At 40.3% G+C, this 24,245-nt stretch overlaps 1 protein-coding gene across 1 annotated transcript in view; it reads left to right on the forward strand.

Moving 5' to 3' along the window:
• The window catches only part of ANKMY1 (ankyrin repeat and MYND domain containing 1), a 126,142-nt gene that overhangs the window by 42,191 nt on the left and 59,706 nt on the right, over positions 1 to 24,245 (forward strand). Inside the window, exons 8-9 of the mRNA XM_036768048.1 lie at positions 18,032 to 18,203; positions 21,247 to 21,387. Of these exons, the coding sequence (XP_036623943.1) occupies positions 18,032 to 18,203; positions 21,247 to 21,387 (313 nt within the window). The remainder of the gene's footprint in view (positions 1 to 18,031; positions 18,204 to 21,246; positions 21,388 to 24,245) is intronic.

Below are 24,245 nucleotides of genomic sequence, written 5' to 3' on the forward strand. Positions count from 1 at the left end.
TCCTTCTTTCCTTCCTTCCTTCCTTCCTTCCTTCCTTCCTTCCTTCCTTCCTTCCTTCCTTCCTTCCTTCCTTCATTTCTTCTTTTCCATGTTCTTTCCTTTTTTTAAAAAAAATTAGTTTATTTTTTAGTTTTCAACATTCACTTTCATAAGTTTTAAATTTTCTCTTCCTCTCTCCCCTCCCCTGTTCCCAAGATGGCATGAAGTCTCATATAGGCTCTACGTATACATTCTTATTAAACATATTTTTGCATTAGTTATGAACCATGAAAAAGAAAACAAAACAAAACAAAAAAGAGAGCAAACAGTGTGCTTTGTTCTGCATTCAGACTCCATATTTCTTTCTCTGGATGTGGATGGAATTTTCCGTCATGAGTCTTTTGGGGTTGTTTTAGGTCCTTGTATTGCTGAGAAGAGCTAAGTCTGTCAGTCAGTCATCACACAGTGTGGTTGTCCCTGTGTACAGTGTTCTCCTGGTTCTGCTCACTTCGCTCAGCATCAGTTCATAGAAGTCTTTCCAGGTTTAGAACTCTATTTCCAGAAAGCTGCTTTCCTCTGGGCAGAGCACCCACATGTAAGTGCGTGATTCCCATGTGGTCAGAGGAAGGAAAGAAGAGAGGGAGGAAGAAAGGGAGGAAGGAAGGAAGCAGCATTGTCCAACTGGATATGATAACCTTCTTCAAAGTATTTGAATGATTGATTTGTGGGAAAGGAATTAGACATGTTCTGTTTGGCCCCAGAGTTTAGAACTCAGAGAAGGGGATGGGGAATGGCAAAGAGGCACATTTGGGCTTGAGGTCAGGAAATATTTCCTAACCACGGAGCTGTCCCAAAGTGGAATGTGCTGCCTCAGGGAGGAGCAGGCTCCCCCTCCCTGGAGTCTTGAAGCAAATACTACTTCCTGGCTATGCATCAGAAAGGACTATTTTTTGAGCAGATTGGACTCAATGGGTGCTGAAGTCTATTCCAAGCCTGAAATTCTGTGTTTCTGTGATATTTGAAGGCTGCCATCACAACCATATCATGCCTCATCTTTAGGTTTTCACTTCTCTCCTATTAAAGTTGTCTTTGATACGTTTGGGTAGGGGCTTTGGTTCTATTTTTAATTCCATTGCTCCTCACTCAACCCCTCTCTACTTCTCTTCCTCTCTCTGGTATCTCCTGACGTTTTCCCCAAAACAATTTTTAATATTCATTTTTAAAATTTTAAATTCCAAATTCTCTCCCTCCCTTCCTCCCTCCCTATTTCCATCATTGAGAGGGCAAGTAATTTGATATAGGTTATACATGTGTAGTCATGCAAAATATATTTTTGTATTAGTCATATGGTAAAAGAAAACAAAGGCAAAAAACCCCCCAGAAAATAAAGTGGACAAAAGTCTGCTTCGATCTGTATTCAGACTCGATCAGTTCTTTCTCTGGCGATGGATGGCATTTTTCAACATAAGTCCTTCAGAATTGTCTTGGATCATTGTGTTGCTGAGAAAAAAGCTAAGTCATTCACAGCTGGTCATCGTACAATGTTGCTGTTACCTTGTACAATGTTCTCCTGGTTCTGCATAAACATCCAATTTTTCTGGTTCCCTTAAAAGAACTGTGTATGGCATATTCTCCAGTACTCTCACAGTCACGGTCTGTCTTCTGGACAAGATAAGACTTATCATTTCAGTGGGTGGCCTTTCTTTCCCAAAATGACAGGTCCAAAACTCAACACCATCCTCCAGCATTGGCCTGAGCAGGAGAGTCGAGATGGAGTCTTAGCCTGCCCTTTCAGGGATGCTTCCACTAAGCAGCCTGACGTAGCATCAGGGATTTTTGTTTGTTTGTTTCCAGATCTTTCTCTTCTCTTGTGTTGAGTCTCCAGTCTGTGTAAATCCCCAGATCTTTTCCTCTTTGACCTTCTTTTCTCCTTGTACTGGTTAAGCTTCTTTTTTGGACCCAAGTCTAGAACTTTAAATTTATCCTTATTAATGACATCTTCTTTGGATCAATCCATGATCACATCAGGAACCCTTTTGGATCGTAATTTTGTCACCTCAGCCAATATCTAGTCCATTCTTCTCTGCTTCTGGTGGTTTGCAAACTTTGGAAGTGTGCTAACTACTGTGTGTACCATTTGACCCAGCAAACTACTACTAGGTCCATACCTCAAAGAAAAAGACCCATATGCACATCAATATTTATATTTGTGGTGACAAAAAGGGAAACTAAGGGGAAGCCTATTTGTTGGGAAATGGCTGAACAAATTATAATATATTAATGTGATGGAATATTACTGTGCTTTAAGAAATGGTGAAGGTGGGGCAGAGCCAAGATGGTGGAGTAGAAGCAGGGATCTGATTGAACTCTCCCCCCCCCCCCAAACCCCTCAAAATACCTGTAAAAATGATTCTTAACAAATTCTAGAGCAGCAGAAGCCACAAAATGACAGAGGGAATCAGATTTCCAGCCCAAGACAATCTGAAAGGTCAACAGGAAGGGTCTATTGCACCGTGTTCTAAGCAGAGCACAGCTCAGAGCAGGTTGCACTGCAGGGACTGGAGCAGGCCTCAGGGCACTGAATCACTGCCGTCTGTGGAGGTTTCCAGACTTCTCAACCCACAAATAACAAAGACAGCTTTGCAGGTCAGTGGGAAAGCTCTCACCTGTGTGAAAGGGGAGAGTCGTCCAGCCTCAGCCGCAACCCCAGCCCCAGGGCAGTGCAAGCCACTGTCACAGCTATGCCTGCTTTTGGAGCTCTTGCCCTACAGATGGTGGGAGAACCGAGCAGCTGATCTGGATCGCAGTCCTGTGTGGTGGTCCTGGGGTGAGGAGGAGCACTGCCATGGTGGAGTTGGTGGCAGCTGTGGAGAGGGAACCCTCCTCGCAGTTCCAAGGCAGAAAAGAGTGCTTGTGGTTGCTCATGGACCAGAGCACAGGCCAGGAGAGGAGTAAACACCTCTCTTTTGATCATTACCACTTTGGAGGAACTAAAAATTTACAGGTCCCTGCTGCACAAACCCCCTGAAACTTGGGGCAGCTTACTCTCCACTTAACAAAGAACTCAAAAGTCAAATAATTGGCAAGGAAAATGAGCAAACAGGGAAAAAAGACTAAGACTATAGAAGGTTACTTAAAAAAAGAAGTATGCTATCTATGCCTTTATCCCAGTAATGGCTTAAAATATGGAACTGAGCAGAGTCAGAGTTGGGTCCTTAGGACCCTACCACAGCTATTTCTTGCCATTCATGAGATCATAGATCCAAATCTGGAAGAAATCACTTACATTTTAAAAAAATTCTATTTTATTTTTGGTTCTAAATTCTCTTTCATCCCTCTCATCTTCTCCCACTCATTGAGAAGCAGGAAAATAAAACCCATTACAAAGATATGTAGTCAAGGAAAACAAATAAAAAAGGGAAAATGTTTCAACCTGCATTTTGAATCTATCAATTCTCTGTCTGAAGTGGATAGCATGTTTCTTCATGAGTCCTTTGGAATTATGGTTGGTCATGGTGTTAATCATAGTTACTAAGTCTTTCGAAGTTGATTTTTTAAAAACGATATTGCTGTTACTGTATAAATTGCTCTCCTGGTTATGTTCACTTCACTTTGCATCAGTTCATACAAATATTTCAAGTTTCTCTGACACCATCCCCTTCATCATTTCTTATAGCAGTACAGTAGTATTCCATCATGGCTGTATGCCATAACTTGTCCAGTTGATGAGCATCCCCTCAGTTTCCAGTCCTTTGCTATCACAAAAGGAGCTGCTATAAATGTTTTTGTACAAATATGCCCCTTTTCTCTTTCTTTGAACTCTCTTTAGGGCATAGACCCAATAGCAGTATCACTGGATCAAAGGGGACACATAGTTTAATATCTTTGGCAGTGTAGTTCCAAATTGCTTTCCCTAATGGCTGGAGTAGTTCACAGCTCTACCAACAATGCTCCTCTATGGGCCAACCATACTGAAATGCTTGCCATACCTTACACATGGCACTGCTTCTCCCACTTAGGTGCCTTTGGGATATTTCCCATGTCTGGGATTTTCTCCCTCTTCACCTCAACTTCTTAGAATGCCTGGCTTCCTTCACTATTTAACCCTGTGCTACCTTCCTTTTCTAACCATTTGGGCTCTTAATGCCTTCTATCTACTTTGTATATATGTCATTTACAATAATAGATGCATATGTCATCTCCTTCACTAGACTGTAAGTTTCTTGAAGGCAGAGATTATTTTTGCTTTTTATTTGTATCCCTAATGCTTAACACACTGTCTGGCATCTAGTAAGCATTTAATAAATGCTTGTGTATTGATTGATAGTTTAATAAAGGTACACATTCATTCACACAAACATTTTCCTTACCTTTTGACATTCATTCATCACCAGCCTCCGCTCATTTTTAGCTATAATACTTGATATAGTTCTGATGGGATCTTACTAATGAATTAATCTTCAGTTACTTTCCCCAGTTTTCATCATCTGTATGTTCCTTTTAAAGATCTAAGCTTATTGATGAGTTCCCTGTGCATTTACATCAGTCTCTTTAGGCAGCTCCCCCTTTTCCTTCTTACCAGATTAATTTCTGCTTGTGTCTTCAAAATTTCATTCCCAAGCAATTTCTGTCCTTTTGGGATTGACTTCCCCTGCAAAATATAGCTTCAGGATTCTAGCCAATTTTCATTTGAAGTCTTTGAAATCACCTTTCTTCAAATAAAGTATATGTCAGACCATTCCTGTCTTTCCTCTCTTTCTCTGTCATGGGCTATATGGGGTCAATTGCTTCTGGTCCTGCCATTTTATACATTAGGAACAAATCTTTCCTTGTTGGTCAGGATCAAGTCTAGATTAAAAGTTCCCTTGTCCCTTCTTCCATCATTTGAAGAGGAAATTATTGGTAAGGTAAGTCACAAATTTAACAGCTGACCTGGACATACTAATACAACAACCACTTTGTAACAGGTCTTAAAATCTGGAAATGCGAGACTAGCTCCATCAGCTATTTCCCCCTCAACTGGAACCCTTAATACTGTTGTCTGTTTTTCCATGTAACTTTAATTATAATTTTTCCAGTTCTACATAAACTGATTTGGTGAGTACAATTACTTTTGCTATTAATCTGACCCCTTTGTGAACATTGAATATCCTTCAATTATATAGTTCTTCCTTTATTTCAGTTCTTATAATTTTGTACAGCTCCTGTAAATTTCTGGGTAAGTTAATTCCAGATTTGTAAATGGTTGAGCTGGGGTGAGGGCTGAGTATTAAGCCAGAATCACTCATCATAAAGAGGCGTCATAATAGCATCTTATTGCAGTGGCCCTGCAATAGATTTCTATGTCTGTGGCCTCAGTAAGCGTGGAGAAACACATCAGTAGGCCGACCATAAAGTATTCTTTTAGTCGCCATAATTCTTAACACTATTTGGCAAATTACAGGAAGATTGTTATCAGGGTTGGTGAAACAGTAAGGTAATAATAACAATGTATATGATAATTGTCAAAATGTCTATGTAGTTCTGTGTCGCAAAGTATACGAGACTCTCCACGTAGAAGGTAGAAGAAGTGAACCATTTATTCAGGCACCAGAGAACCGTATCCCACAAGCCAGTGAAAAATCCCACACACAGTATCACAACCTGGAAACTCACCATTCTAAAACCTCTCCAACCCCTCGCTGGGGTCTTCCCCAAAACAAACTCACAGTACGGCTAAGTCAGCCTGTTCAGTTCTAACAATCATGAGGGCGGCCATTAGCAGCCACCAGCAGCCGTAAAATCTTTCTCTCTCTCAGCATTTTCTGTGACATAACTTCCTTTTCCTATCACAAAGCTCCTCCCACCATGTATGTCTTAGGCTTGACGTAAGCAGGTCACATGGCTTATTAATGTGTGGGAAAGATCTTCAAATCAAAATTGCTACTACATTTGGCCCCAAGATCTCTCTTATCCATTACATAGGGCAGTGGGAACTCTGGGATAACTGGTGACAACAGAACTTTACACAAAAATATAACAGGGATAACATAAAATAAGTATATAAAACAATGTCATCACTCTCCCTTGAATGAATGGGGCTCAAAATCTTGGGGTAAGGGGTGAAGGTCTCGTCTTCCAAAGCTTCCTCCTACTGAAATTGGACGTAGAGCTGTCTCTGCCCCAAGTGATTAAGAGTCCTGTTCTAGAGGTCCGTTCTTTAGCAAGCTGGCATCTGGAACTCAGTTGACGCCGGGTCCAGGGATGACACATCACAGTCATGGACAGATCCAGAGGTGACATCTGAACACATCAGAGGGTCGCATCTGGCTAAGCGATCAGGCATCTCCAGGTGGATGGTACTAAGCCTGCCAGAAACAAATCTCACAAACAAATTTAATAGACAAAAATCCAAAAAGAAACAAAGAGACTATCGTAGCCTCATTCATGATAGAATACATGAGTCAAGGGTACAATTTCATAATCATTTTCTCCTGGGTAGACTACTGTTACAGTATTATCTTTCCCATGTGTTATAATCATGCAGCCTTTGGAACATCGTCTGGCTTTCGTTTTACCCATACTTTAGCTCCCAATTTTATTCTATCACTTTCCTCTGATAGTTATTTTGGAAGAAGGGTCAGTTTTCACAAGAGGTATTGTTTCACAAGGAATAATAATCAATTGAACTATTCTATCATTTTTACACAACCGTATAGGTTCTTCACCCAAATTCTGGAGTGTCACAATAATTTCTCCTTGATAACTACAATCTGTCACTCCAGTCAATACATGTATTCCTTGAGCTGCTAATCCTGGTTTAGGTAATATCCATCTAAAATAATGCTTAAGGATTCTCATACATATCCCAGTAGAGATTTTTCTTATCTCTTTTCTATCCAACTAAAAGTTCTCCAAACAATGTAAATCATATCCTGCTGAACCAGGTATTCCTGGATATGGTGCTGGGACATCTTCCTTAACAGTCCAATACTCAATATTTTGGATCTTATGTGTGTGATGTTTTCTAATTTGCAGATTTGGGGTCATCATTCTGGTCAGAGGTGTACTTCCTCCTAATGGTATATTATTCAAATTATGGAAAGCAGTAAACAAATTATCCTTCCAATGTTGATATAAATTATTAGAACTTAACCTTCTTAACTGTTCTTTCAACAATCTATTCATTCTTTGTATCAATTTGGATGCTTGTGGATAATATAGAATATGATATATGTACTCTATGTTGTTCAATACGCACTATCCCTTCACCTCATTACCTTTGAAATGTGACCCATTGTCACTTTGAATCTGCATTGGGGTTCCATAATATAGACTTCAAATATCTAGAGTTTTATAGGTGTTTTTCTGTGTTGCATTCTTGTAAAGACAAGCCACTAGTACACCTGAATAGGTGTCAACAGAAGTACATATAAATTTGCATCCTTTATCTTGGGGTAGTGGTCCAATATAATCTATCTGCCAAATCTGGCCTGGAACTTTTCCCCTTGCTATTTCTCCAGTTACTACTCTGGGAACAGTTTGTTTCTTTTCCAATTGACATATATGCCATTCCTCTGTTACTTGGTTTAACAAGGAATAAGAGATACTAATACCTCGATTTTGTGCCCACTGGTGTGTGGCGTGGACCCCTAAGTGTCCAGCCGTTTGGTGAACCCATTTTGCTAGTACTGGATCATCAGTTGGTGTCGAAGTAGGGACAATATGTTCAGTAGCAATCTTTGCTAGTAGATCAGCATGTGCATTGTACTCATGTTCTGGCGTAGTGAGGGGCACATGAGCATCTACATGAAAAACCGACAAATTAGTAACTAAAGACATGTCTCATATGTCTTCCCATAGTTCTTTGCCCCAAACTTGTTTACCATGAATTTCCCAATTTTGGTTTTTCTACATTGGCATTCATGTAGCAAACCCATTAGCTACTGCCCATGAATCAGTGAATATATGACACTGTCCTCCTTTCTCTATTTTAATGGCTTGATGTACTGCCATAAGTTCAGCATATTGACTACTTCCACCTATCCCAGTACTTTCCAAAGTTCTCTTAGTACATGGGTTATAGGCTACTGCTTTCCAATGTCTTTTATGGCCCAAATATTTTGTTATCCCATCAGTAAACCATGCATGTCTCTTTTGTTCTTCGATCAGTCCATCATACCCATCATTCCATTTTACCAAGGATTGTATCAACTGTTGCCTTGGTTCAGAGAATTTGTTATTTCCATCAATGTCAATGCTTGCAATAGATGCATGTAGAGGAGAAACTCCACTTTTGCCTGTCTTCGATCTATTTTGAATATACCATTTCCATTTAATCATGCTAGCCTCTTGTGCATGTCCAATTCTATGACGCTGGGGTACTCATTACTCAAGTCCTAATCGGGATTCCAGGTCTTAATATCACTTCATGGCCCAGAGTCAGTTGTCCAGTCTCTACCAAAGTCCAATATGCAGCTAAGAACTGCTTTTCAAAAGGTGTATATTGTAATCCAGATGAAGGTAGTTTCCTTGATCAAAATCCTGAGGGTACATTTAGGCTTTGTTGTTTCTGCCATAAACACCAATTCACATAGTTATCTTGTACAGTCACTTGTAATTCCACCAGTCCACTTTGCATAGGCCATAAATCCAAAGCCAATTGTATAGCAGCTTCAGCTTCTTCAAAAGCTTTACTCTGTTTAAGTCCCCAATCAAATTCATATTTTTTCCTGGTAACTTCATATAAGGGTTTCAAAATTTATCCAAGATGTGGTATGTGATGCCTCCAATATCCAAACAGTCCTATAAACTTTTGTGCCTCCTTCTTATTGCTGGGGGTAGGAAAATCTTGAATCTTTTGTTGAGCTTGTGGGAGAATTTCTCTCAGTCCTTTATTCCATTGTATACCCCCAAATTTTACAGTTTGAGCTGGTCCTTGAATCTTTGCAGGGTTAATTTCTCATCCTTTGCTTTTCATATGCTCAATTAAAAGTATCAAACTCCTCTCCACTTCTTTTACATTTCCTCCCTGTATCAAAATATCATCTATGTAGTGGGTAAGCTGTACACCAGGTAACTTCAATTCATCAAAATGTTCAGCCACAATCCTATGACAGATAGTTGGGCTATGCAGATATCCCTGTGGTAATTGTGTAAAAGTATATTGTCAGCCCTGCCACATGAAAACAAACTGGTCCCATTGCTTGGGGGTCTATTGGGATCATAAAGAAAGCATTGGCCAAATCAATAACTGCATACCAAGTCCCATCATATTTCTGGATCCTTTCTATTAAGGTAACAGTATCTGGAACAGCAGCATACAAGGGAGGAGTCACTTTATTCAATTGTCTACAATCCACTGTCATTCTCCACGTTCCATCTGACTTTCATACTGGTCATACAGGATTGTTCCATTGAGTGGTTGTAGTGACAAACACTCCTGCTTCAACATATTCCTTTATAGTATTGGCAATTTCATCTTGCCCACCTGGCACATGATACTGCTTCAAAGTAATTACTTTAGAAGGTTCAGGTAAAGTGATTGGGTTCATCTTTACTCTTCCCACAAAACTGTATTAATTCCTATCTTCCTTACTGCAAATCGATATCTCCCTTCAGGCAAATTCAGAGTCATGTCTTTCAATATATCTATTCCAATGATGTATTCAGGAATGGGTACAGTGACCATGGTATGTTCTTTCTTAGGCAACTGTCAAATTTTCACTATCAGTTTCACTTGTTTGGCTGATATTTCAGCCCCTGTGATGGTAATAGAAGTTCCATGCTTAAATTTGTCAGGATTTCCATAAATCAAGCTGGCCTCTGCCCCAGTGTCTATCAATGCCCTAGTTGCAGTATTTGATCCATTCTTCCAATATATAGTGAGATTAATATGGGGTCTGTAATCCCATCTGTGCATTTCTTTAATCTGAGCTGGTGCTCAGCCTATTCCCTAGTCTCCTTGAAGGTGTGATTCACTTGGATGCAAGGGTTCAAGATCTGTAGGATTTGTAGGAGCAGTTCTTACTATTCAGTTCGCTATTAAGGCCCTCATCTTGGTACATTTTGTATAGCTCATTAGTTGGAATACCATCTAGTCTTCTAAAATCTACCCTTGCTTTCAGCAGAGTAGTAAACATTTCTTTCCTTGTCACTCTATCCATTGGACATTGAATCTGTTGGCTGTATACTCTTCTCTCCCGAGGAAATTTATCATCTTTTCCTCAGTCTCCTAAGTCACTTAACTGTGAAATCTTATCCAGCACCTCTGAAAGAGGGTTCCCTACTTCTGCAATCAGCAGAGTCAGAATCACATGTTTATAAGTGTCTTAACTATCAAATTCCTATGAGAGACTCCCAAGGGAGTTTCATAACAAATTTCAGCATTCCCCAACACAATAACAGTCTTCATCACCTCCTCCTTTAACTTTCTTGTATGGTCCCTAATTAAATACCAGGGTCTCTTTGGAGTAGGCCACATGGCATCAGCAGGATATTCCTCTTTACAGCCGGTCACAGCCAAAGCCAACAAATTGTTTGCTTGATTAGTTCTTTGCAAATGATAATACCTAAAAGCTTGCTGTACAAAAGAATTCTGATTAATACTTATGAATCTCGTATGATACCCAGAATCTACAGACACTCCTATGCTCCTTCATCACTGATTCTCACCATCCAAGATATTAACGATTTTCCCATTCTCTGGGTGAACCTACTCAAGATATCTGTGATTTCCTGCTGTGTAAAAACTCTAAAACGAGCCTAAACTGAGTAGTATCACCTTCTGTTTCCTGCTTCCTCTGCTTTATGGGGTACACTTCTCTTTGAGAAGTCTGGTGTGATAATATCTCACTGTCTCTGTGAGAAGTACCATGTGACAAAGTATCACCTTGTGCCTGAGATTCTGACATTGTATCCTCCTGTCTAGATTCTCTGCCCCTGTTACCATGGTAACCAGACCGCCTGCTAGGCTTGACCTTGGCTAAACAGAAGTGCACTCTTGACCTCCTTGGCTCCCTGTGCCTTCTAGCTGAATTTACAACAAGGCTGTTAGCTTCTTGCTGTTCTACCACCTGAGTTTCTCCATCTTGCTGTGGTATAGGCTGAGTATTTTCAGAAGTTTCAGCAACTGTCTGAGCCTGAGCTCTCTCTCCTAATAGTCTGTCTCTGCGCTCACATACAATACGTTAGGTTGTGAGTAAAATCCAGCCTCGTCTAGAGATTGCTCTTGGGATCCCCATTCCTGGCTCAGCAGTAACTTCTCTGAGCCATAAATCCAAATCTCTGGGTCCTCCACTCTGTAGCTTCTGCTTCCAGTCCTCACAGAGACCAGTGCCCTTAGACTATTCCTTTGTAAGGGAGCAATAAGTTACATCCTCCCATCCTGGGACGACCATTTCTTCTTCTAAAGCCCTTCTACCTCTAAATAGAGATTTTATACCTTGTGATCCCATCCTCCTAGTTGCCAGATGTAACAATAAGGCAATAAACACAACATCGATGATAATTGTGAGTGTCTATGTAGTTCTATATCGCAAAGTATGAGAGACTCTCCATTAAAGAAGACAAAGTATAACATTTATTCAGACACCAGAGAATCATATCCCACAAGCCATTTATCCAGTTTACCACAGCAGTAAAACATTCCACACACAATATCACAACCTGGAAACTCGCCATTCCAAAGCTTCTCCAACCTCCTGCTGGGGTTTTCCACAAAACAAACTCACAGTACAGCTAAGTCAGCCTGTTCAGGTCTAACAATCATGAGGGCAGCCACTAGCAGCCACCAAGAGCCATAAAATCTTTCTCCTCTCTCAGCATTTTCTGTGACATAACTTCCTTTTCCTGTCAGGAAGCTCCTCCCACCACGTGTCCTAGGCTTCCTGCGACTTAAGCAGTTCACATGGCCTATTAATAGGTGGGAAAGATCTTCAAATCAAAATTGCTACTACAGTTAGTAGAGGGAGTAGCCTCATAAGGGAAATCACAGATTCTTGAAGTATTAATGCAAATATTCCTTCTAGTAAATCCATCATCATTTCCTAATATTCATTGACACAGATGCAATTTTCTGTTCCCATGACCCAGGGCTTTCTTTAAACGAGTAAAATTTTTAGACTACTGAAGTAATGAAAAAGAAGTAAACAGAATTACAACAAAGGATACTCTAATCAACTCTAAATCTGAGGGTTCTCTCTTAATGAGAGTGTTTTCTGATGATGTGGAGATGTAATAAAGAGATATTAGTTCCAATTTTATGCTCTATTATAATGGACATCTAGGACTAGGCACTTCTCTGTCAACTTCAGTTTTTTAAAATTTTTTCCTGATAATAGTGGGATGAGACTTAAAAAAATTCAGATCCTTTACTATAAGAAATAGATAGTTAGAAAAAGAAATCTATTAGCAATTTTTAAAAATCATCTGTCCATTTTCTTTTTGTAAATTTTTATTGACATTTTGGGTTTTATGTCACCTACATTTCCCTATGTGTCTTTCCTCTTCCCACTCCTAGAGAGTTATCCCTGAACACAAAGAATAAAAAAGAGGAAAACAAATTATTTAGCAAAACTAACATAAGTGACTGACATTTCCTACAGTATTCCACAAAAAAGTAAGGAGAGATGTATGAGAAGACATCTCTTTTCTTTGAGACCAATGTTGGTCATTATACTTTTACAGCATTCCTTTTTGATTGTTTTGCTGTTATTTCCATTTATATGTTGTAGTCATTGTGTGTGTTGTTTTCCTGGTTGTGTTTTCTTTCCAAACTTATCTATATTTAACACATCCATCTTTTTTTTAATTTTTTGCAGCACAGTAACATTCTATTACTACATTTCTGTTCCATGCTTTTATTTCTTGTTCTCCATACAAAATATTCCCATCTCCTTTACCTTTGTACAGGCTGTTTCCCGTAGCTGAAATGAACTCTCTCCACTGAGAATATCTACTTTGCATCAATGCTTAGCTGAAAAACCATTCCCTACATGAATCCCTCCAGCTGCTAGGGCTTCCCCTTCAAATTACCTTGTATTTAGTTTAAACATTTATACAAAATTTATAAATTTATTATTTCTATTTTACCTTTCTATAGAATGTAAACTTCTCGAGGGAAGGCACAGTTTCATTTGTCTTTATATCCTCATTCCTACCACAGTGCTTAGTACATAACAAACACTCAACAAAGACTTATTAATTAATCCATTCTCTAATGTTTTTCTTTTAATAGGATAATTCAGACTATTTAATTTTATTGTTATAAGTAATACATTTGGTTTTATAAGAACACTGTCATAATCTTTTATACATATTTCAACTGTTAAAGGTAGTAAATAAAACAAAATATATTTCTATTATATTTTCCTGAGATCAAATTAACTTTTAATATAAGTTGAGTTTTCTCTTTGGAATTATTGTTACTTTTTTATTTCCTTCTCTTTTTTATTTTTATTGTTTCTTGCCTGTGAAAAGGCTTTTTAAATAGTTAATACAGATTTTTAAAAAAATATTGTTTACCCTTTTGTGTTAATAACTGATACATCTTTTTATCTCAAACTCTCATTTGGTTGATGCTATTGAAAATAAAAAGATTATTTACTATATTCTTATATATCTTTATATTAAATTTCAATCTAAATAGATATCGACTTAAAGTATAGTATCATTTTTGTTAATTATTCAGTCCAAATGATTTTGTCTTCTGTATGGCTCATAGTTATCTCTCTAGTTGGGAATTTTTGTTTATATTTTTTCTGGTTTAGTTTATCTTAGAAACAAATTTTCTTTACAAACAATGTGTTCATGTTTGGAAGCTATGTCATTTTGAGATATGACCTTTTTTTTTAAAAAAATTTTAGACATATATTTTTGCCAGTCTTTTATATTTTTTCTTTGTTGTTTTTGAAAAAGTCTCATGGTACTCTAATTGGAATTTCTTTAAATGTGACTTCTTTTTAAATTTTTAGTGCTTGTAGAATTTTCTCTTTGTAATTATAATTCTCTGGTTTTATGACTACATGGACTTTGGTGAAATATGGTTAGGACTTCTTTCTGGTACATTGTACATTTGCTGTACTGGTGCAGTGTTGCCTGACCTATGCTTCCCTGAAAATCTTCTCTGATTAAGTCATCTGATACAATGTCTAGTTTTTTTTTTCTTTTTCACTGCCCCCTGGGATCCCAATTAATGTAACATTTGTACTTCTTGCTTTGTTTTCAAATACATTATTTTGTTCTGTATATTCATTAGTTGCTGTTTCAGTTCTTATTCTTCTGTATTGATTTTTGCTTGACTTCATTTGTTTTTCCCTGTGAAATTCATTGAGATCTTTGGTCCTTGGATGTAATTTTGCAGTTTTCCTAATTGTTCCCTTTCGTGTGTGTGTGTGTGTGTGTGTGTGTGTGTGTGTGTGTGTTTAAACTGTGTTAGAGGCTTCCTTTAATATAATCTTTGTCTAGTTTGATTTTCATTTGGTACCGCTTCCATCCTGTCCACTGTTACTTCAACTTCAGTTTCTGAAGGAGGTTTACAAAGGATGTTTTATGTTTTTGATATAGTTTTTTGAATTGTATTTAAAAAATAAAATTACTACTTTTTTGTTTTGTTTTCTGTTGGCAAGCCACCTAACCTCTCAGTGCTTTAGGCAATTTTCTCAGAGTAGAAGTTTCAGAGATGGTGCTGATATGTGTTAGTAGAGGGGATTTTCTCATGCAGGAGTTTCTTTTACCAATTAAATCACAAATCCAGTCTTTGTGCCCCTGTATTAGAGGTGGGTATCACATTTCCTGTGATTTGACTGGTGGCAGGAAAAGCAAAGCAAAGCAAAGCATCCCTTCAATTTTTGGGGGAAGCAGAGAAGGGAAGACATTTTCTAGTGGGTTTGGCGGGATGGGACCAGGTGAGGCTCCTAGCAGGGGATAGTGTAGGGATGGTGGTGGTGGTGGTGGTAAAGGAGGAGTTTAGCTCTTTTACTGCTCTCTGAAAGGTTTCAATTGTGCTTTGACATCCTATTGACAAGGTGGTGGTGGGGGATAGTTCAGGAATTCCCTTGGCTTGAGCTAGGCGTTGGCATCTGGAAGCCAGACTCTCAGATTTGGCCAGGAAAAACTTAGAGGTTTTCTGTTTTTGTAACAGTAGGGACTTGCTCATGGATGGTATCTCTGGGCCTGAAAGACCCAAATCAGTGCATGAGAATAGGAAATAGAATGGGAAAAGCCTCAACAAACTTTCTTTCCCCAACTCAACAAGCAGGAAGAGGTGAGATAGTGGATACCTCCTCCTTGAGTTGCTGAGGGGGCAGTGCACTATGTTGTGCTTGGTGGGGTGACCTACCAGGTAGAGGTGAGCATTGGTTCTAAGACTCCAAGACTACTTCAAAGCTTGGCTACCTAGGTAACAGCAAATAGGCATACTTTTTCTTAATTTTTTTTCTATCCTTCTTAATTGTATGGCTGGTACTTTTCACTTAGCAAAGGTATTTGGTCATAGCTGAATCCCCTGGCTTCTTAGCGCTCAGCCCTCTTACTCTAAATCCTCTTCTAGCTCTTTTTCAAAAAATAATTGTGGCTACCAATATACAGTAGTGATTGATATTTTCATATGATTTTCTTTTTCATTATAGGGATCAAAATAATATTTTTTAGGGAAGGAATTGGATAGCCTTCCATGTTTCTATGTGTGGAGAAATGATATGATATAGACTAATTTTTTTTAACAGTTTGGTACCCTTAACTTGGAATCCATTTGGTCATGGGGCCTTTTTGCAGGGCTACTCTTAATGGTTTACCTGATTTCTCCTTCTGAGATATTCAGTTTAGATTAGGGGTGGGGAACCCGTGGCCTCGAGGCCACATTTGGCCCTCTAGGTCCTCAAATGTGGCCCTTTGAATGAATCCATTCACAGAACAAATCCCCTTAATAAAAGGGGAAAAGGCCGCACAAAAGGACCTAGAAGGCCCCAAGTGGCCCGGGGGCCCGCAGGTTCCCCACCCCCAGTTAGATGATCTAATTCTTGTTAATTTTGATATTTTGTATGTTCATCTGTCGTCCATTTCTTTTAAAGTTAATGTTAACTAACTCTATTAACACTTTGCTATACACAGCCCTTAATAGTTTTCCTGGATTTCTTTGACTCTTGAGATTTTCCCTGAAGGGGTGGCTCCTTCTGGTTCATTCATGGGATGGCCCACAATACACACATACATACATACACACAATGCATACATACATGCATGCGTATATACATACACACATATATTTCCATCTGCATTGCTTGTGGTACTTTAGCTAGTGTTTCCCAAGTTGTATTGATTCTCTACATGTTACTAATTTTCCTCTTTTGGTAAATATTATTTTTGCTTAGTTGTTTTAGCCGTTTCTTGTTTGTTTTATTTTGGGGGGGGCAGGGCAATTGGGGTTAAGTGACTTGCCCAAGTACATGTGTCAAGTGTCTGAGGCTGGATTTGAACTCAGGTCCTCCTGAATCCAGGGCCAGTGCTCTACTCACTGCGCCACCTAGCTGCCCCCCATTTTAGCCCTTTCTAACTCTCCATGACCCCATTGGGGATTTTCTTGGCAGAGACACTGGAGAGGTTTGCCATTTCCTTCTCCAACTCATTTTACAGATGAGGAACTGAGGCAAATGGCATTAGGTGACTTATCCAGGGACACACAGCAGATGAGGGTCTGGGGCTGGATTTGAACTCAGGAAAATTAGTCTTCCTGACTCCAGGCCTGGTGCCCTGTGTACTATGGCTCCACTTAGCTGACTCAACATTTTTATTACCATAGTTTTCTTTTTTATTTGGAGGCGGGCAGTTTTTTTCCTGTGCTTTTTCACTGCAACTTCTCATTCTTCTTTCTTGATTAGAAGCCTTATAATAATTTTTTAAAGCCCAGTCTTTAAAGCCCAGGACAATACTTTTATCCCTACTTAACTTTGTCTTTTTAGGTATTACTCAAGAGGCATTATGGTGTAGCATAAAAAGAGCTGGTCTTGACTCCAAGAAGACTTGGATTCAAGTACCATCTCTGATCTCTCCTGGCTGTGTGACCTTGGGCAAGTTCCTTAACCTCTCAGTGTTCTGGGTGATTCTCTAAAACTATAAGATGCAGGGAAATTTTTGAACCTTCATTGGTAGAGTTTCCTTACTCAGACTTCCTATTACCAATAAAATAACTGGTGGGATCCTGATCCTAGGTATGGCCCATCATTCTGGCCTGCCAAGATCTTTCTGCAGCTCCGTCCTATTATCTACCATATTAGCTATTCCTCTAGGTTTCATGTCTTCTGAAGAAATAATGAAGACATCATCTATTCCTTTATCCCAGTTGTTATCATTCCTATTTTCTTCTGGATAATAGATCTGAGGAATGGGACACTTTAAAGGTAGAAGGAATAGATTAGGGAGAAGGCTGTACATTCAAAGATGGGATATGACCTTCCTAAATCTCTTCTCACCTTTGCAAATTGTATTTTTGGATAAGTTGCATTTAGATGTGTGCTACCTGAAATTATTACCTGTTTTGTGCCTGTATTTCTCATGTTACCAGCAAGACTTTAAATTCCTTAAGGACAAGCACAAGCATCATGTCTTTTATATTTTTCTATCTCAGTATAATCCAACCCAGTGAGTGCTGGGCATCTGTTACATGCTGGAAACTGTGATTCAAAGACAAATGAAAAATAGTGCCTGTTCTCAAGGAGGTTACATTCTCCTGGGCTTTATATTTTAATGCCCAGCCCCCCTCAAAGCCTAGCATGTAAAAAAATTATTCTTGAATGATTGTCCATAAATTTAATTAATAACTCAAGTACAATATCAAGGCTTTTTCCATTGCCTCAGTTATCTCTATAAAATGCGTATATAACTGTGGAAGAAACAAAAATGAACTCTCTCGGATGGGTGAACATGAACACAAATCCCAGTGTTTTTTCAGATCATGAGTTTGAGAGCCCCCAATGTTATTTTCCATTTTGGGGGAGGATAATTATTTAGGAAGATAATTTTGCAATTTGCCCGTAGCCATTATGACTAACCGTGATTTTTATGATATTGATTTCAGACGCAAATTCAGATGGACTACGATCCAGTTACTCCTACAGCGAGGGGCAGACCCCAACTGTTGCAAAGTGCCTATGCATGTTCTTTTCTTTCCCGTTAGAGCTGCAGATGTGGCTGGGGTTCGGCTCCTCCTGGAGCACGGTGCAAGGACCGACGTCCGGTTTCCATCAAAGGTATGGATGGATCCAGTTTGATTGCCTATATGTTATTATGCCTATATTTTTGCCTGTAAGTTCTTTACCCCTCTCTCATGAAGAGGTGGCCCTTCTCCTTGCCAAGGCAAACCCTCTATGGACACAAGTGATCCCATCCATCCCATCTTCTCTGGCAGATTCTCCCCTCTGTCACTCCCAGTCTCTAATCTTTAGTCTCTCCCTGTCTACTGGCAGCTTCCCACAAACACGCTCTACTTGTCGCCAGGATCAAATATAAAATCCTCTTTGGCCTTCCAACTCTTTTGCTACTTGAACCCTTCCTTCCTTTCCAGTCTTCTTAGACCTTATTGCCATTTTATATACTCTGTGATCCAGTATCACTGGCTTCCTTGCTGTTCCTCCCACATGGCACTCCATGTCTCCCAGGCTGTGCGTTTTCACTGGCTGACCCTCATGCCTGGAATGAGCTCCCTCCACACCGCCATCTTGTGGCTTCCTTTGAGACACCATTCAAATTCCATCTACAGCAAGAAGCCTTTACCATTTCCACTTTTCCAGTCCCCGCACCTATAGGACCTTCCCTTAAGGTCACCTTCCATCTATTCTTTATATATCTTGTACGTACATAGTTATTTGCATGTTCTTTGTCCCATTTGAATGTGAGAGAGATATCTGAGGGTAGGGACAATGTTTCTGCATTTCTTTGAATCCCCAGAACTTAGCACAGTGCCCAACATGTAGTAAATGTATAACAAATGCTTGTTGACTGACTGAGCTGGAGGAAGATCCAGAAAAGGACTCTGAGCGAGGGGAGGCCAGACAGGCATGAGGAGAGACAAGAGACAGCAGTATCACTAGAGAAAAGGATGTCCCAGGAGAAGAGATGAACAGTGGCAGATGCCACAGAGAGTTCCAGAAGGATGAGGGCTGAGAAACAACCATTAGGCTCGGCGATTAAGATATCATTGCTAACTTTGGAAAGAACAGTTTCTGTTGAATAATGAGGCTGGAATTCAGAGTGCGGAGGGCTTGGAAGGTAGTTAGAGGAGAGGAAGCAGAAGCATGCATTGTAGATGATTTTCTCAAGGTGTTCAGCCGAGGAAGAGAGGAAAGATAGATGACAGTGGGTGAGGGCAACAGGACCAAGTGAGTGCTTTTTAAGGATGGGGGACACATGGGTATATTTGTAAGTCTATCAGAGAAGGAGCCAGTAGGTACGGAGAGATCCCAGATTAGAGGGCAAGTGGGGATGATAATGGGGGCAATCTGATGGAGAAGGTGGGATGGAACTTGTACATATATGGGTTTGTCTTGGCAAGGAGTAAGGTCATCTTTTCATGAGAGACAGGGATGAAGGAGGAGATATGGGTGAAAGGCATCTGAGTGATGTGAGGTGAGGAGGAGGGGAAAAGAGGAAAGTAAAATTAACATATAAAAAACTGACATTACATGCAGTGTTCCACACCCATTGCCTTTGTGGAGAAGTGGAAAGTGTTTTGTCATAAGGCTATGCTTGGTCATTATAATTTGGGTGCATTGTGTTCCAATTACTTAAGAACATTCTTGATAACAGGGTTTACGTAAATCATAGGATCCTAGGTTTAGGCTGTAAGGGCCTTGGGAGGTTATCCAGTCTCAGATAAGAGAACAGAGCTACAATGGTTAAGTGACTTGCTCTGGTCCCACAGTGAGAAAGTGGCTGGAGTTGGATTTGAACTCAAGTCTTTCCAATTCCAGGTCCAGCCCTGCATCAGCTACAACATACTGCTCCGCTACTCATATGAGCGAGAGTTCTATAGGTTGGATCCCAGGTGAAGAGGGCATTGAATGTCAGGTGGAGGAGTTTGAAACTTTGTTCAGGAGGAACGGACATCCATTGCAGGATTTTGAGTAGGGGAGTTAGAGAGCCTGAAGGCAAGGAGGTGAGTCATGAGGCTGGGACAGTTGTCTCCATGTGGAGTGAGAAGGGTCTGAAGGGTAGCAGGGGGAAGAGAAGGATGTTTTTGTCTTTAAGGAATAATTTGAAGTTGATTTAAATCCATAAGATCTTAGACCCATAGCTCTGGAGACAGAAGAAACTTCAGAAACCAACTAACTCAAACCTTTTGTTTTAGAAATAAAATTCAGAAAGGTTAAGTGATTTGTCAAAGTAATGTTATAGGATAAAAAGGGGGTGCAGTGGACAGAATGATGGGCCTGGAGTCAGGAAGACTCATCCTCATGAATTCAAATCCAGCCTCAGACACTCACTAGCTGTGTGAACTTGGGCAAGTCACTTAATCCTGTTTGACTCAGTTTCCTCATCTGTAAAATGACCTGGAGAAGAAAATGGCCAAACTACCCCAGTATCTCTGCCCCAAAGACCCCAAATGGGGTCACGAAGAGTCAGATGAATGAAATGACTGAACAACAGCAACAGCAAGAAGCCAGCTAGTTCAACCCTTTCATTTTACAGAAAAGGAAACTGAGGCACACACGTTAAATGACTTCTGATCATAAATTTGAAGCTAAAAGGGGCCTCAAAGACCATTTAGTTCAGCTTTCCACCCTATTTTACAAATGAGGAAATTGAGGCCCCGGGAGGTGAATCGACTTACCCAAATCAAAGCTGTCTTACTCGCATTGAAGATAATTTCGAGGATATTGTTAGATGCAAATGTTCTATTGATTAGCGGATCTAGCCCTAACTTGTTGAAGCAGATCGATATTCTTGCCTTCATTTATTACGGGAAGTTTCAATTACGCGGCTCCTGAACGTGTTTCTCTGCACTGGCTGTCTGACTTCTTTCCCCCCCTCAGTGGCTATCTTAGCCCTCGTCGGAGGCAGGAATTTCTTGCTACGGGATCCTCAGCTTTGCTGGACAGTGTGTGGACTCTCTCGCCGATCCTTAACCGGTCCTTCTCTCTGCTCATACCGACGTCCCTGGAGACCATATTAACTTTGAGTGTTTTGAGTGGGGGAGTTCTCGTGTTGCCCTAAAGTAAGCTACGCCCCCCGGTCTGCGCCCCTGCTCTCTGATCCGCACGGCTGGCTATTTTGTTTTTCTTTACGTTCCTGCAGATGAGAGGCCTCACCCCTCTTCACATAGCGGTGTCCCTGCCCGAGGAGGAGGGCGTCAAGATCACAGAGTTATTGCTTCACGCTATCACTGACCCGGATGCGAGAGCTGACGATCAAGACGAGCCATACAAGATACACAAGGTATTTTACTTTGACCATAGAAAGGGAAAGCATTAGGCATCCGGTCGGCCGGCATTCGGTAAGTGCTTCAGATGGGACCAGGCACGCTGGGGATAAGAGGATGAAAACAAAAAAAGGCAAACTGGAAGAGAGATTAGAGGACATCTAGTCCCTTGCCTCGCCAACCCCTCCCTACTCCCATTTTACAGGTGAGGAAACTGAGGCCCAAGGAAGTTTCATGGAGTCCCAGAAGAATAGATTTAGAGCTGGAAGGGACTTGAAAGGCCAACAAGTCCACCCCACCCACCTCCATTTTACAGATGAGGAAACTGAGGCCCAAGAGTTGAAGTGGCTTGTCACAGATCCTGAGATCACAGACTTGGATCTGGAAGGGGATCTGGAAGCCATTTAATCCACTCTTTGCTGATTATTCAGATGAGGAAACCAAAGCCCAAGAAAGATAAATAACTTGTCCAAGGTCCCACAGGTGGTCCTTATTTCAAATATGCTGTCCCACTCGAAAATCTGAAAAACAAATGTAGATGCCTCTCTTAGGTCCTATGGGGTATGGTAGAAAGAGTCCTAGCTCTGAAACCACAGGACCTGAGTTCAGATCTTGCCTCTAACCTTGGCTGCCTTAGATCATAGATTTGAGAACTGGTCATCTGATCCAGCCTCCTCATGTACAGATGAGGTATAGAGAGATAAGCTGACTGGTCCAAGGTTCTGTGGGCAGCAACAGGTTCACCCAGCTGAGAGCTGGAAACCACTGCCTTGTCTCTGACCCTTCTGTAGGAATCTCTGCGTTTCGCTTTTGACTTTCTCTTGCCTCCTGCAGCACCTGCCTCCCCACTCTGGCTCTTGTCTAGAATTTTGATCCCTTTGCCTGGTTCCAGGTATTGACACCTCATTCCTCATATCCACTTGTTCCATGACTTCCTTATTACCTTTCCCCACAGTGAGGAGTTTGCCATAGCTCGAGGTGCCACGGATCTTACCTTTACCACACTTTACCCAGAGAGAATGGGCCAGAAGGGCCAGTATCTTTTGTTTTGTTTTCAATAAATCCTCCCTCTGCTGAGAAGCTGACAGCTGGGCTAAGCGCTTGATATCAAAACTGTAGGCACAGGGGAAGGCATTGTGCTTTGGAACAAGGTGGCCGGTCTGCCCCGAGAAATGCTGGCTACGGGCCTGGCTAGAGAGTCTCTGCAGAGTCAATGGGCATTTTCACGAGGATGCTTGAGGATTTGTCTGGCTAAGCTGGGGATCTTCCTGGGATTGTTGTCCAATCAATACTGTTCTTTGACTTTGTACAGCTTGCCCTAGGAAGTTTTTTTGTTATCTTGCCTTTTGCCAAGTGGCTGGAGAACCAGCCTTGGTGCTCAAAAGACCTAGGTTCTATTCATCCTGGCTCTGTGAGCCTGGGCAAATCACTCTACCTCTTTAAATCTGTAAGTTGTAGAGAGGGGGCTGACTTGCAATGGTTCATTATGTCAGTGAAATCCATGAAGGGGAACAGTCACCCCTACCCTCTGTAACAATCTTAAGGCATTAAGTCAAGAGGGTTTATTATAGCTTACTTCATGATGAAACCACCAACCAGTAGGGCTGTCAAAAATAGTAGGGGTTTTGTTGTGGAGTGTGCCAGCAACTTAGCCTGGTAACCAGCTACCTCCCATGGAGGGCACAGCAGATCTGGTCTGGAAAGAGCTATTGAGAATCAAGCCAACAGATCTCTTCTTGGGAACTCATAGGATCACTGATTGAGAACTGGAGGGAAGCTCAGAGTCAATTTAATCCAACCTCCTTATTTTTGCTGAGGTGATAACTGAGGCCAGTCTGATTTAAGTGGCTTGCCAAGCATCACACAGGTAGCAATGTCAGAGGTGGGATCTGAACCCCCAGTCCTCTGATTCTCAAAGCTCTGGGTTCACATGGACCAGGTTTAGAGGTCTGGTCCTCGAGATTTCAGTTTCAGTATTTGACTCGTTATTCCATTATACTGGAGTAAAACTCAAGGGAAATATTGAAGAAAAAGCTTAGTTACGATGCATGCTTGAGGTTTTTCCCACAGTAGGTAAATTCCTCAAATTCCTTCAGAGGCATTTATTTCAGTTATCAAAGAAAGTACATAAAATGTAAAAGACTCCCAGGAATACATGCAAACAAATACAGGAAACATAAACAGTTCAGTAGCCCAATTGCATTCATTATTCTTCTTCAAAATAAAGACACTGTGTGACTTTGCAGAACAAACATTTCTCATTCATATTTGCCTTGGACCTCAACCAAAGCATTAGTGATTTACCACCTCTATTGCCTTTAAGTGTAATGTAATTTCCTTGCTTATCTCTTTTTGTTATGTTTTTATTTACTGAAGACTTATCTGAAATCATGAATGTTACTTCTGCTTTTTCGAGTTTGTTTAAAGCATGATAGATTTTGCTTCAGCTCTTCCTTTAACACTATGCAAATTATTGTGAATCGAATGTGTTTCTTTTAACCAGCGTGTTGTTGGATTCTATTATCTAATCCATTATTCTGTATTCTTCCATTTTATGGGTGAGTTTATCCCATTCACATTCAGGATTATGATTATTAGATGTGTATTTCCCTCTATCCTATATCCTTACACATTTTCCTCTTTCTATTTTCACTGCCTACTTTTACAAATAACATGATAAAAGGGAGCAATTTTCCTATTACTTGTGATCTATAAATGAAATGGCTTATTTCTTCCCTGTTGCAGATCTTCTCTTTTGGTTTTTACTCTTTCTTCTCTTCCTCTCATGTTTCTCTCTTCAACATTTGATTCTGTTTTACTTATGATTATTTCTATACCTATCCTACCTCCCCTCTAAGACATGTCTCCCTTGCTT

The sequence above is a fragment of the Trichosurus vulpecula genome, chromosome 7, assembly GCF_011100635.1.
Source record: "Trichosurus vulpecula isolate mTriVul1 chromosome 7, mTriVul1.pri, whole genome shotgun sequence".
NCBI lineage: Eukaryota > Metazoa > Chordata > Mammalia > Diprotodontia > Phalangeridae > Trichosurus > Trichosurus vulpecula.